The following is a 15,323-nucleotide window of genomic DNA, read 5'->3' as shown; positions in this document are numbered from 1 at the left end:
ATTCACAAGCAGTGCAGGGAGCAAAGCTAATGTGCAAGTAACCCATAAGATTTGGAGCCAATTTTTCCTTCAAATTTGTCCAGCAATAAGTCTAAAATCTGGCTGATCTGAATCGCTGTACTTTCCACATTAAATTACTGCTCTCTGCACCGACATAAAAAAACGAATGTTGGGTCTATTAAAGGAAACTTGCACAAAAAAAGGTATGGATTTTTCTATTCCAGATTGCTTTCTAAAACGCTAGTTACCTGGCTTATCTCCTGGCCTTCCAACACACTGACCTGTAACAAGTGACAAAAGAATTCAGAAATTTGCTTAATTGTGTACTTGGCTTGGGACAGTGTCTAAATATAATTGATTTTAATGAAACCACCAGATTAACGAACTATACGTTTCGGGAGCTGGTCAGCAGCCCACAACTTTATACGGTTTTATTTTAGGCACATTCAAGAGTATTTTTCTGTCTGGGAGTGACAGGTGTATTTTACAGTCGTGTACAAATCAACAACCAGCTGGCTGAAGCCACAGCCATAAGGGGATATATACAAATTCCATTGCGTACACATGTAACGGGACTTAAGCACCGCCTCGAAGACAGGGGCCTGCATTCAGGGCAATGCATAAGTCTTAATAGACATGTAAACAATGGGATTTGGGTATATACCTGTAGAACCACAAATTCAAACAGCCCATAATTGGTTTGTATAAGCTGGCTGTAGGATTGACCTGTTGCTCTTGGGCAGGGAGATACGCCTGAATGTATGCTTCTTGTAGCCATTTGCAGGAGGCCTTAAAAAAGACCTCCCGTTTGTCCTTCAGGGTGTGACAATTCACCAAACAGCTCCATTAATGTTGCAGGTTCTAGAAATCTGGATTCTCAAAAAATGAATTCAGACATGATTTCAAGTGTAAAACCCAGAAAGAAGTGATAAAAGTAGTAGTGCGAATAATAGTGACACACAGCTTGCTCACGGATAAATAGCATTCTTTGGTTCACGCTTACTTGAGATCACTTTAGTCCATAGTGTCTCCCTTATTGCACTGCATTGAAGCAAACCACTAAAATACACAGGAAGATTAACATCCTATTTAAAAAAAGATAATAAAACAAATGTTCATACTGTATCCAATACGGACTCATCCTGGAAGACTAGAGTGCCCTCCACACTTACACAGGAGCAAATGAAAAAAAAATATATCAGTGCTAGAAACTATGAAGCTAGGACATCGGTTTGTAAGTAAAAGTTCAGTGCAATGATCTTCACAATGGCAATTTGACTGGGTCTTCTCCAGAATGCTGGTGACACCACTGACTGGCTGATAACATACACCTGAGTCTCTGGGTCCATTTCCTTGTCTGCTCCCCTGTGTTCTTCAGCTGGCCAGACAATGAGACACCAGGGTGTCATTCAGGGAGAGGTGTAAATGCTGTCAAAACAGCTTGAGAGGTGACAAATCCAACACGCCCAGCTCTTGTGTGAAGCATTAACTGTAAATGGTTTTGCACAGACAGTGTTCCCAGCACCCTGTGGACATTTCTCTGTTATCTGTCTCTCGCTTGTCATGCTGCCTGAGGCAGGCCATAGTATTGTCAGTGGAGGAAAGATGGATGGGAACACGTGTGTCTTCCATTGTCAGGCTGGTGGCTGCTGTAATCAAGAAAGGGGCAAAGGATCCTGGCAATCGCCAGCACTGCTGGCCTGAAACCTGGACAGGAGCAGGCCCTGCTGGCAGAAGAGTCACTCAAAACGTCGCAGGTGGTTGTAGAGTGATTGGACATAGGTGAACACGCACATGGGATCTGGCTTCCTGCCCATCATCAGCATGTCTTCAACTTCAATGAGCCGGTCGCAGTGTGCCATTTTCCTGAAATATGGCAAAGAAACAGCCACAGTTAACTAAAAGTATATATCAACCACACAAGTCTTGTATAAATATAAAAAAAAAAATTCCTAAAAATCTGTGAATTGTTTTGAAATTACTTTTTTCAAAATAAGCCCTAATGTAATTTATAACTGAATCCCAGCTATGATGTTAATTGCATTGTTACATTGGCCCAGAAAAAATAGAAGACGTTCCGTGAATGGCAATGACGTGTGCAAACCCCTGTAATCATGTAATCAGTGTGCAGTGGGGCAGATGCCCAGTAGGAAACCTCTTGGGCACGCCTTGGCTACACGACGTACCAGTGGATTGATCGGGTGAACGGTGGTGAACAGCAATCAATCAATAGAATCTACTGAATAAGTTAATCTCTGTAAATGGAGCGTGTTTCCTATAGCTTGTATAGCTTGAAATTGATTAGTTTATATTCCCTTATAAGGAATGTACCTTAGGCCAATCCCTTTTGATGATGCATGTATATATAGTTTTGAAACATAATAAACCCGGCGAGAAAGCCTTTGTATGAGACTCTGACTAGCTTGATTTATTTCAGAGGCAGAGGTTTCCTCCCAGAGACTCTGCCCTTACACAGAACCGATTAGACTCTCTGTAGTCCGGGACTACAAGGGAAACTTTCGAGGTTGAATTGAGTCATTCCACCTTCAGCAGCCACTGGGGTCTTTAACATTGGCTGGTTGTTAAGGAGAGGGCTGGGAAGCCAGCTGCCATGTCCTTAACAACTGATGACTCATCAACTGTCAGCGGGGTTCCCCGCTGACAACTATAGGCAAAAACATTGTCGGCAATAAGAATTCCATTCGGGTCTGGTATGGATTTTAAGGGGAAACCCCATGCTAACATTTTTAAATAGATAACATGGGGTCCCACCCAAAATTCATACCAGACCCTTATCTGAGCATGCAGCCTGGCAGGCCAGGAAGGGGGGACGAGCGAGCAGTCCCTCCTCCTGAACTATACCAGGCCACATGCCCTCAACATTGGAGGGGGTGCTTTGGGGCAGGGGGGCTCCGCCAACCCAAAAAAAAAGTTCCGCAGCCGTCGCTGGCTCCTGCAGTCTGTCCATTCTGCCATTTGAAAGTTCTTAAATAGCTAAAGGGCGGGGCCACCTGGCGATATCACCGGGTGGCACCTCCCTGATACCTCACTGATCCAGAAATCACAAGGGAGCAGTGCCACCTGGTGACATCGCCAGATGGCCCTGCCCCTTAGCAATTTAAGAACTGTCAGACGGCAGAGCAGGCAGATGGCAGGCGCTAGCGACAGCTGCAGAGCCATTATATTTTTATTTTTATGCAGGTCCACAGCGTTTATTGTAATTGTAGCTAGATCTACACTGGGGGACATTGTTTTTTTTAATAAAGGAATTGTCAAAAACTGTCTGTTTTTATATCTTTTTGACACTTTATTTTTGGTGAATTAGTAAGGGTACAATGTATCCCATACTCATTCACATGGGGGTGGGTGGGATCTGGGGCCCTCTTATTCTAGATTCCAATAAGCCCCCTGCCTGCAGACCCCTACCTCCGGCCCTGTTGTCCAATATAGTTGGGGGGGGGGGGGTGTCGCCAGGCTGCATGCTCGGATAAGGGTCTGGTATGGATTCAGGGTTTGGTATGGAGTTAGGAGGGGACCCCATGCTGTTTTTTTATTTTAACGTGGGGTTCCTCTTAAAATCCATACAAGACCCGAAAGGACCTGGTATGGATTTGGGGGGGGGGGAAATATTTTAAGCAACAGACAGCATGGATTCATGAAAGAAAGATGTTGTCAAACAAACCAGAATTCTTTTTATGAGAAGGTAAGTAAACCTTTGCACAGAGGGGTGGCTGTGAACGTAGCATACTTAGATTTTGAAAAAGTGTTTGACACAGTTCCCCACACACGGCTAATGTGTAAGGTAAGGTAAGTCTACAGGCCTAGAAAAATCAGCTTGTAAATGAATAGAAAACTGACTAAAAGACCAAATTCAGAGAGTAGTGGTTAATGATTCTTACTCTGAATGGTCTAAAGTTATCAGTGGTGTACCCCAAGGTTCGGTGTTGGGACTCTTACTTTTTAATATCTTTATAAATGATGTAGGGTCTGGGAATAAAAGTATAATTTCAGTCTTCGCAGATGACCCCAAGCTTTGCAGTGGAATAACTTCCTTACAGGATGTCTCCAACTTACAAGCCAACTTCAATGCACTATTTCATTGAGCAACTATGTGGCAAATGTAAAGTTATGCACTTGGGTGGCCAAGAATATGCATGGATCATACATACTAGGGAGAGTACAACTGGGGAAATCAATGGTGGAGAAGTATCTGGGTGTTCTGGTCGATCATAGGCTTAATAATAGCATGCAATGCCATGCTGCGGTTTCCAAAACGAGCAAAATCCTTTCTTGTTTTAGGAGAGGTATAGACTCCAGAGAGAGATATAATTGTTCCCCTGTACAAATCATTAGTATGACTTCATCTGGAATATGTGTTTCAGTTTTGGGAGCCATTTCACAAAAAGGATATCAGAGAACTGGAGAAAGTACAGAGAAGGGCAACCAAACTAAGAGGCATGGAGGAGCTCAGCTAGGAGGATAGATTAGAGCACTGCTTCTCAACCTTTTTTCAGTCAAGACACCCTTTAACCACTTGCCGACCGCCGCACGACTATATACTGCGGCGGTCAGCCCCTCACAGGCAGAGTGACGTATCGGTACGTCACTAGCCTGGTAGGGTCTGGGGAGCGAGCGCGCGCCGCCGGCGGCGTGGTCACGCACCCCCCCCCGCGCGTGTGACCAGCGGACCCGATGTCCGCCGGTCACTCTGCGATCGTCGGAGGAGAGGGAGAAGGGCAGGCAGCTTGTGTAAACAAGCTGCCTGTCAGTTCTCCCTGTGTAGAGACACTGATCATACGGATCTACTATGTAGAACCGTTGATCAGTGTAACTACACCTCAAGCCACAGCCAATCACAGTTAGGATCACGCCACCAAGGGACACACACAGCCCCTCCCTCTCAAATAAAGTTAACCCCTTCACTGCCAGTGTATTTTTACAGTAACAGTGCATATATATATAGCACTGATTACTGTAGAAATGTCACTGGTAACCCCAAAAGTGTCAAAAATATCAGTCAAGGGTCCGATCTGTCCGCCGCAATGTCGCAGTACCGCAAAAAAAATTGCAGATCGCCGCCATTACGCGTAAAAAAAAAAAAACAACAAAAATGACATAAATCTTTCCCTTTGTTAGTAAACGCGATAACTTTTGCGTAAACCAATCAAAATACGCTTTTTGCGATTTTTTTAACCAAACATATGTAGCATAAAACAAATTGGCCGAAATGTTAAAAAATTTTGATTTTTACTTTTTTTTTTGGGAATTTCATATAAAAAAATGTGAAAAATATTGTTATTTTTGCAAAATTGACGCTCTTTTTTTGTTTATAGCGCGTGATCAAAAAATCGCACAGGTGATCAAATACCACCAAAAGAAAGCTCTGTTTGTGGGAAAAAAAGGACGTCAAATTTGTTTAGGTACAGCGTCGCATGACCGCGCAATTGTCCGTTAAAGTCACGCAGTGCCGAATCGCAAAATACCCCCTGGTCAGGAAGGGGGTAAAATCTTCCGGGGCTTAAGTGGTTAAACATTATGGACAGTCTCGAGGCACCCCATTCTAAAATTATTCAAATAGTTTTACATAATGCAGCAATGACAACACAAGTAGGACATCTAACATTAGAGGTGATTTAGTCTTCCAAAACAAATACAATTTTGAAAACTGGTACTGACTAGTAATCCAATGAAAAAGGCTGGTTTAGAGGAACTGAATTTATTCTCTCTTCAGAAGAGAATAGGGGGGATATGATCAACATGTATAAATACGTAAGTGGTCCATATAGTGACCTTGGTGTTGAGTTATTCACTTTAAGGTCATCACAGAGGACAAGAGGGCACTCTTATGTCTGGAGGAAAGGCAATTTCATCTCCAAATACGGTAAGGCTTTTTCACAGTAAGAGCTGTGAAAATGTTTTACCCTGCTGGAGCAAATTGGATCATACTTTGCTGTTTTTTTTTGCCTTCCTCTGAATCAACTGTGGGTATTGGATTGTGTGTATATAGAATTGTAAAAAAATATTTTTGTTTTGTTTTCCCCTCTGTATTGGTTGAACTAGGTGGGCTTTGTGTCTTTTTTCAAGCAGACTAACTTTTTAACTATGTAACTATGTGTTGAACACTGATGAGATGTGTGATTCAGATGCGCGCCCGTAGAAGGCAACGAGCCTGGAATTCACATCTGAATTGCACCGCATTACTCAGAAAACGCACAAGACTCTTTCAATTTGCAGTGAATTTGCACCACTTATATGTGAACCGGCTGCAAAGAATGCCGGTTTGGTTCATATGTCATCCGAAATATATGTGAACGGAGCCTAAAGGTGTGGAACAATTGTGAAAAGTCCTATTGTGACATGGCAATCAGTGTGCTTTATACTGTATCAGATAAAACATGCTCAGCTGTAAAAAGCACCTACGCAGAAATATTATCTCTCATCATTAATTCAACAATAGGTACTATGCTGACAATATACAGAGAAAATGCCTGATATTTATTCTCAGTATGTTACATTTATCATAACTGCCTACACATTATCCCATTGAAACAATGGACAGATTATCATGGAATCTCAGAGCAGAGCCATAATAAGATGTTACTATGTAACTGTGCCCACATACAACCCTTTATGCATGCTTTCACAAAAGAGGTCTTCAGTAACATTTATGCACAGTGGTTATCGGAATACTTTACTTAATCTGATTATTTGCAGATGAGATCTTAGGTTGCCTATTGCATTCTTTGGTAAAGCTAAGTCCACATATATTAACACAGGCCATTTCTGAACCCACTTTTAGGTTTATAAAGAGCTGAAGGGGCATCATGAGATCGTCTAGCCTTTTGGAAACTCTCCATGTGGGTGGGCCTGACTTTGTAGCACAGGAAAAGATAAAAGTATCCTTAGAAGTATTGTATATTATTGTTCACTATTGGCTGAATCACAATGAGTTCTGGCACTAATGAGATTCACTTAAGTAACTATCCCCCGCACTCATTCTTGGGCAGATATCTGCCTGAATATAGCCAGGTTAAATTCAGCAATACATTTTACAATCCAATTGTATAGACTTAATGATTGCACAGATTAACTTATTTTTTTCACCAGACATGCACTTTGATGTCTAACTACCCACATCATTAGATTACAGTGGACTGGTCTGGCCATTTTTTTTGTAATTTTCTCTTCCAATTTAACTTAATTGTCATTTTTGCTTAGAAGAGCTGAACAATATAGAACTTGCTGTGCAGTACTCATGTAAAGCTGACCATACACTATTAATAGACCTAAGAAAGACAGGGCGGATTGATGAATCTCCCACTGTGGCTATTGTATGTTCACAGCTAGCACCAGTAGTTGCATCTGAGATTCTAAGAAGCCGCTATTCTGCCAACTATTTTTCAACTGGCTCTTTCAATTTTTTAATTGGAGGATGACAGACAGAAGGGGTCAACGGGGTCACTAACAATGCAAATTTTAGCCGGTTCATCAGGACTCACACTTTACCCACACATTGGGCTTCTCTTTATTGTCTATGGATGTCTTTGTGATTTCATACAGGCATACTAAAAAAAACAGTGAATCTAGCATTCACTGCAAATGAATCTACCTGCATGTGTTTTAAATTCAGCTGCAGCGAATGTTTGGGAAATGCCCCATTCACTGCTTTATAGACATGCCCAATAGGGGGCGATTTCCTGAAACAGGAGCACTCAGAATCTGGTGCAGTTCTTCATGGTAGCCAATCAGCGTCAAACTTCAGCTTGTTCAATTGAGCACTAACAATAAAACCTGGAAGCTCATTGTTTTCTATGCAGAGCTGCACCAGACTCTGTACACTCCAGATTTAGTAAATCCCCTCCACAGCATCTTTATATTTTGCCTAAACAACCTCTGAGTGTGTACTAAAGTCATCCAGACACATTAGTATATGCTTGAGCAAACAAACTTTAAATCAAAGGTTATTCCAGCAATTGAAACACTAATCTAAATGAGACACGTATTATGTTCTTGCTAAATCTTTATCCCTTTAATGCTAACTTTGTGATAACAATCTGGTCTATCAGACCCTTCATTTAGCTGCAGTTAACCAGATTGCAGGATTTTTCTTTAATTGGTTCAGAAGAAATTATGATGGGGGCTTTGAAACAAGCTTGGAGGGGAGCACAGTTCCTAATTAAGCAGATGACCTGCAGTACCAATGCCAGGGCACTTTGTGGTTTGTTTTATCCTGTGCCACATTCTTCATCGTTCATTTAAAGTGCAGTGACACTAGCTCACTCCTGACCTGAGCCGCAGATTAGTATTCCCAGCTACAGGATTTCTGACACTGGCTTCTTCTAAATCTCTGGTTACATGCAGGAGATTAATATAGGGTTTGATGAAGCTGCTAACATTGCCGCTTGCACCCACCTGCTCTTTATGTGCTTAGATGAAATCCACTGCAGTGCTATCTAATCTTTTTATGATTCAACGTGTTTGTGATTTTCAATCAAAGTATTTGTAAAATTCCACCCTGTAAATAGGATACAAGTGTATGCTTTTTGTTTTCCTATAAATTTATTATAACTTGCAACATAAAATTAAACTATTATTTACAATTCTCAAATGCTTTAGAAAGTCTAAAGTTGTCCATAAAATAGTTTTTTTTGTACAACCAGCAGATTGAACACAAAAAATGACTCAATCTCCCCATCCACACAGTTCATGTGGATGGGGGGGATTACTCCCTACTGCACGTTTTTATTCTGACAGCGGGACTCCTCTGATCAGCACTGATTGAACTAACATTTTGCAACAGTGCCATCCAGGAGGGGTTGATCATTAGGTCACTCAGTCCACTCATGCAACAAAAAACAAATATTTTTTGGAAATATTCATCTATATATACACATTTTTATTGTCTTGCTCTAAACATCAGAAACACATATCACCTTATACCTGGAAATGTTAAATAATGATTGTTTGGCCTTTGCACCTCTCTGCTTCCAGTTACTCTAGTTAGTTGGGCCAGAAAACCGTAAACCAGGAGCTAGCAGAGGTGTGGGTATCACATGAATGGCTGGTCAAAATGGCAAACTCCTTTGGTAGGTAAAACAATAAACGATCTATATTTAGCTATTTGCCTGTCTTTTAGCAACCTACATGTTCGTACAAATGATTGAGCAGGCCCCCATCCTTTGCTACGTTAGTCTGGCTACGGCTATGGTGTTACCTGGTGATATTGGCACATCTGTTGGTTCTATATCAAATCATCTGACTTCAGAAGCCAACAGTTCTAAATGTGCATGCCAAAAAGAGGGCAGTTTAGCTGCTCTACACAAAGAAATCTGATATATATATATATATATATATATATATATATATATATACACACATACACACACAGTGCCTTGCGAAAGTATTCGGCCCCCTTGAACTTTGCAACCTTTTGCCACAAAAACTAATTTTTTGTGAAGAATCAACAACAAGTGGGACACAATCATGAAGTGGAACACAATTTATTGGATATTTCAAACTTTGTTAACAAATAAAAAACTGAAAAATTGGGCGTGCAAAATTATTCAGCCCCTTCACTTTCAGTGCAGCAAACTCTCCAGAAGTTCAGTGAGGATCTCTGAATGATCCAATGTTGACCTAAATGACTATTGATGATAAATAGAATCCACCTGTGTAATCAAGTCTCCGTATAAATGCACCTGCACTGTGATAGTCTCAGAGGTCCCGTTTAAAGCGCAGAGAGCATCATGAAGAACAAGGAACACACCAGGCAGGTCCGAGATACTGTTGTGGAGAAGTTTAAAGCCGGATTTGGATACAAAAAGATTTCCAGAGCTTTAAACATCCCAAGGAGCACTGTGCAAGCGATAATATTGAAATGGAAGGAGTAGAAGACCACTGCAAATCTACGAAGACCTGGCCGTCCCTCTAAACTTTCAGCTCATACAAGGAGAAGACTGATCAGAGATGCAGCCAAGAGGCCCATGATCACTCTGGATGAACTGCAGAGATCTACAGCTGAGGTGGGAGACTCTGTCCATAGGACAACAATCAGTCGTATACTGCACCAATCTGGCCTTTATGGAAGAGTGGCAAGAAGAAAGCCATTTCTTAAAGATATCCATAAAAAGTGTTGTTTAAAGTTTGCCACAAGCCACCTGGGAGACACACCAAACATGTGGAAGAAGGTGCTCTGGTCAGATGAAACCAAAATCAAACTTTTTGGCAACAATGCAAAAGGTTATGTTTGGCGTAAAAGAAACACAGCTCATCACCCTGAACACACCATCCCCACTGTCAAACATGGTGGTGGCAGCATCATGGTTTGGGCCTGATTTTCTTCAGCAGGGACAGGGAAGATGGTTAAAATTGATGGGAAGATGGATGGAGCCAAACACAGGACCATTCTGGAAGAAAACCTGATGGAATCTGCAAAAGACCGGAGACTGGGACAGAGATTTGTCTTCCAACAAGACAATGATCCAAAACATAAAGCAAAATCTACAATGGAATGGTTCACAAATAAACATATCCAGGTGTTAGAATGGCCAAGTCAAAGTCCAGACCTGAATCCAATCGAGAATCTGTGGAAAGAACTGAAAACCGCTGTTCACAAACGCTCTCCATCCAACCTCACTGAGCTCGAGCTGTTTTGCAAGGAGGAATGGGCAATAATTTCAGTCTCTCGATGTGCAAAACTGATAGAGACTAGAGACATACCCCAAGCGACTTACAGCTGTAATCGCAGCAAAAGGTGGCGCTACATACCCCAAGCGACTTACAGCTGTAATCGCAGCAAAAGGTGGCGCTACAAAGTATTAACTTAAGGGGGCTGAAAAATTTTGCACGCCCAATTTTTCAGTTTTTTATTTGTTAAAGTTTGAAATATCCAATAAATTTCGTTCCACTTCATGATTGTGTCCCACTTGTTGATTCTTCATAAAAAATTAACAGTTTTATATCTTTATGTTTGAAGCCTGAAATGTGGCAAAAGGTCGGAAAGTTCAAGGGGGCCGAATACTTTCGCAATGCACTGTGTGTATATATATATATATATATATATATATATATATATATATATATATATATATATATATATATATATATATATATATATACACACATACATACACTTAAGGGACAACTGAATCACAGCTTTTCTCCATTCAAGAACAATTTGAGTGAAGTCACATGGGTCACTTGGGCCGGCATTCAGTACTGGAGAAAATCCACCGAACCTGTACAGAATTTAACCTTTAAACAAATTTATATATATATATATATATATAAATTATATATATATATATACATATATATATATATATATATATACACACACACACACACACAGTATATATATATATATACTTAATTATACACACATTAATTATACACACACACACACAAAATAGCCCAGAAAGCATTCAATCCTACACGCATGAGCCATCATATGAAGGAAGGTCATGTCATTTTTACAGAAACCAGCCTTTCTCAACCCTTTTAACACGGAGGAAATCTTGAAATAATCTTTTGGTCTCAGGGAACCCTTGCTGATATTTATTATAATTATAGCTCACAGAACATTAGTGTGATGATCAGTGGTTAGAATACCCTGTAAGGCTGCATTACTTGGTGGTTTGACAAGCGCTTTTTTTTTTTTTTAGCATTTGTTCAGGTGTTTTGCAGGCGTTTGATGCTTGAGCCTTTTTAAAATACATTTTTGCCAATAGAGAACTAGTTACTAGGGAAAACAAATGTGCAGTATGCTCATTTTTGAGTTTTTCATGCATGTTTTTCAGGCGCCAAGTCTATTGGGGTCAAAAATGCTTGAATGCTGTAGTTTAAAAGCAGCTCATGTAGTTTTTTGAGCTACAAGCTTCAAGTGACACTACGCTCAGGTGTGAACAGGTACAACTGAAAACCATGGGATGTTGAGCTACTAAACACTCAGGTGTGAATGGGGCCTTACATATAAACTAAATAGATAACTGGCATCAGTGGCTACTTATCAAAAACGTAGACATTACTCATCTCTCAAGTAACCCCAGCAACTTCTGGAGGAACCCTACGGTTCCATGGAGACCTGGTTGAGAAATACTGCTTTAAAAAAGTAATGGTTTTCAATTTGGAAAGAAATTAAATACATTATCATTAATAGTGATTCCATGAAAACTCTCATTATAATGATGGTGACAGTAACCCACCAGCAAAGAAAGAGTCAAGTTTGGCTACAGGCACACATAGCACTCTCATTATCTGCATCTCCTAGGTAGAAGGGGGGCTGAGATAGGATGAAGTCATTATGAAAACATTCCTGAAACACAAACATAATAACTGTGCCTGGGGGCGTGTGTGCAAAGAGCAAGAGTGATTGCATGTGCCAACCAGCCAAGGTTCACACTGAAACAGTGCTGACTGTGGTCCCCTGGTGTGGGACTAGAAGAGTAAATGGTTTACAAGAATCATGGCACTTGGAAGTAAGACACCTATGCTCATTTGACCCTAGGGCACACATATTTACTAGTTTAATTAGCTATTTTTAAACGTTAGGCTGATGACATTTTGCTGGCAATTTTTTTTCACTATTCCCTATTGCTGCTACAAATCAGTAATGGCAGTGGTTAACAGCAATTTAATCAATAGAGTTGCTGACTATTTGTTACAGCAATGGGTTGTGCTCTGCTTTAAGTTGCTTTCCTACAGAGATTTTTGTGTATACTTTAGGATTGCTGCCAAGCTAAAATGCTGATAAATCTTAATTGCTGAGCAACCAACCCATGCATCATCAGCCTTAGTTTTTTTTCTATCTGAAATATTTAAAAGGTTTTCAATAGGGATTAACACGTGTTGCTTAATCTACAAGACTGATAGCTAGACATTGGTTAGTACATAGTTAATTAGGACAGTCTTTGAGGAAATATTTTAAGCAGACAAGCAGTTGAACAGAGCGAAAGACAAGAACCACGACAGGAGGAAGAAGAAACACAAAGTGTACAGTAGTGTAGTGTAGTAGGGTCTTGGTTCATACAGACTATAGGCCATTATTTGGTAACCAATAGTTATAAGTGCATTTTGACAGCTGACAATTTTTTTGAAGCAGAGGAGCAGTTAAATAGAACAATGTACATTAACGTGAACAGGATGAACAAAAAAACCCCTAGATGTTAGCATCCGTTCGCGTAAACATCTGTGGAACAAGAAATGCCAAGAAAGAAAGAGAAAGAGAAAGAAAGAAAGAAAGAGAAAAGAAAGAGAAAAAAAAGAAGAAAAAAAAAAAGAAAGAAAAAGAACGACAGAAAAAAAAAAGAAAAAAAAGAGAAAAAAGAAAAAAAAGAAAAAAGAAAAAAAAGAAAAAAAAGAAAAAAAAGAAAAAAGAAAAAGAAAAAAAGAGAAAAAAGAAAAAAAAGAAAAAAGAAAAAAAAGAAAAAAGAAAAAAAAGAAAAAAGAGAAAAAAGAAAAAAAAAGAAAAAAGAGAAAAAAGAAAGAAAGGGAAAAAAAGAGAAGAAAGGGAAAAAAGAAAGAAAGGGAAAAAAGAGAAAAAAAAAAGAGAAAAAAGAAAGAAAGGGAAAAAAGAAAGAAAGAAAAAGAGAAAAAGCGAAAGAAAAAGAGAAAAAGCGAAAGAAAGAGAAAGAAAAAAAGAGAGAAGGAAAGAAAGAAAGAAAAATAAAAAAAAAGGAAAGGAAAGAAAAGACAGATAGAAAGGAAAATAAGTGTGAAAGCCAGTGAGAGAAGTAGAGAGAGGATGGTAAAATAAGAAAAAGAAAGTGACAGAGATAAAAAGAGGGAGACAAGAGATAGAAAGGAGGGTAGGCAGGAGGAAAATGGGGACTACTCAAAGAAGGTGAGGAGGCTAGAGTTTACAGTAGGTAATGTGTAATTTAAGGAGTCCCGATTTTGAAAAACAGAGATCCCAACTTGTAAAACTGCTATCAATTTCTTATAAAACATATAATGCTTTACTCTAATCAGACATATTTAAACAGGATTTATGGGAATTTCCCCACCTTATCACTTGTTTGCTTGGCATCAGCCGTGACTTATGGGTGGTAGATGAAATTCATTAATTTGTGCCTTCTGTTTTTCTTTTATTAAGCTGGGCCTTAAACAGAAATGTCTTTCAGTCTAGTATGTATGCAGCTAAAATTAATGATTTATGGACAATCCCACTAGATGCATCGAAGGTTCCTGCAGCTGGACAACCTCTTAAAGCAAAGGTTACCATTCACTACAGTGCTTCAACTTCTAAAATCTTCCTGCCAGTTCTTCATTTCACCTTGACTCAGTGTTATCTATGTAACTTCCATTGCAGTCTACTCTCATTTAGACTTTGGCTCACCTGTCTCCTGGCCAGCACACCTCCCCCTTTCCATTCCACTGTCTGTTCAGAGTGTCTCATTTCATTAACCTTATTATTTATTCCTCCTATTCAGTGCAGCCAGTTATTCAGTGTTCTCTCTGGGACTATATAGCCTTGTTCTGCTTGCCTTTGCACTCCCCTTTTTCAGTGGAACCATCCTTTTAACCCTTGTTTACTCTGAGCAGCATTTCATTTTATACTGTATCACCATCTAGGCCACACACAAGCAAATACTGTATATCATGGTCCAGCAAATTATGCAATAATCAGTCTGAATATAAAGATGGAACAATGTATCTATAGACTAATAATTCTAGTGATTTATCATCTGATTTTTTCATCTGATATCCTATTAGGTTCTACAAAGTTTACAAAAAAAAAACAGCAGTGCAAACCTAGCATTTCCTGGTATAACATAGGTAACCAAGACTGAACTCCGGGATAACCAAAAATGGTCTAAATACAAGAGTCATGTGTATTATTTGTTGGGTTTTGGTGTACTTTGTATATTTCTTTCAGATCTGTGAAACTTTGCCTCTGTGCGGGAACTTCCTGTGATAAAGACCAGTCACTGCTGCTCTCTGCTTGTGGAGGGGGACTGGTCTTGTATCCACCCCCTCTCAAGTTTTTCTGTAGGTGACTTGTAGTAGGTGGAGCCTGCTGGGTCCCTCTGAAAGCTCTGTTCTCTACATGTACATTACAGTGATGTCCCTTTACTGGGTACTTTGAGGCACACAATATATAAAATGGCACCTCCCAGTTTAAAACAGCAAAGGCTTAATTTTGAGGTTATTCCAGACCACCACCTCTTTATCGTTTTTACCAAGCGTAAGTCTAGCAATCCTATATAGAAACCAAATATCTGACACTTGCAGCCAACACTTTAAACTACAGCTGAATGCTGAACTTGGACTCTGATGTATGTTGCCACAATATTCAATGGTCACTCTCTCTGTTCAGCATCCCA

At 39.9% G+C, this 15,323-nt stretch overlaps 1 protein-coding gene across 1 annotated transcript in view; it reads right to left on the bottom strand.

Moving 5' to 3' along the window:
- Positions 1 to 1,210: 1,210 nt before the first annotated feature.
- The window catches only part of LOC309545338 (smoothelin-like protein 2), a 176,483-nt gene continuing 162,370 nt past the window's right edge, over positions 1,211 to 15,323 (bottom strand). The window contains exon 9 of the mRNA XM_082244498.1: positions 1,211 to 1,866. Within this exon, the coding sequence (XP_082100624.1) occupies positions 1,740 to 1,866 (127 nt within the window). The 3' untranslated portion in view covers positions 1,211 to 1,739. The remainder of the gene's footprint in view (positions 1,867 to 15,323) is intronic.

Source organism: Pelophylax lessonae (assembly GCF_965119305.1).
Source record: "Pelophylax lessonae genome assembly, chromosome: 2".
NCBI classification, from domain to species: domain Eukaryota; kingdom Metazoa; phylum Chordata; class Amphibia; order Anura; family Ranidae; genus Pelophylax; species Pelophylax lessonae.
This window is presented reverse-complemented; position numbering and strand designations above follow the sequence as displayed.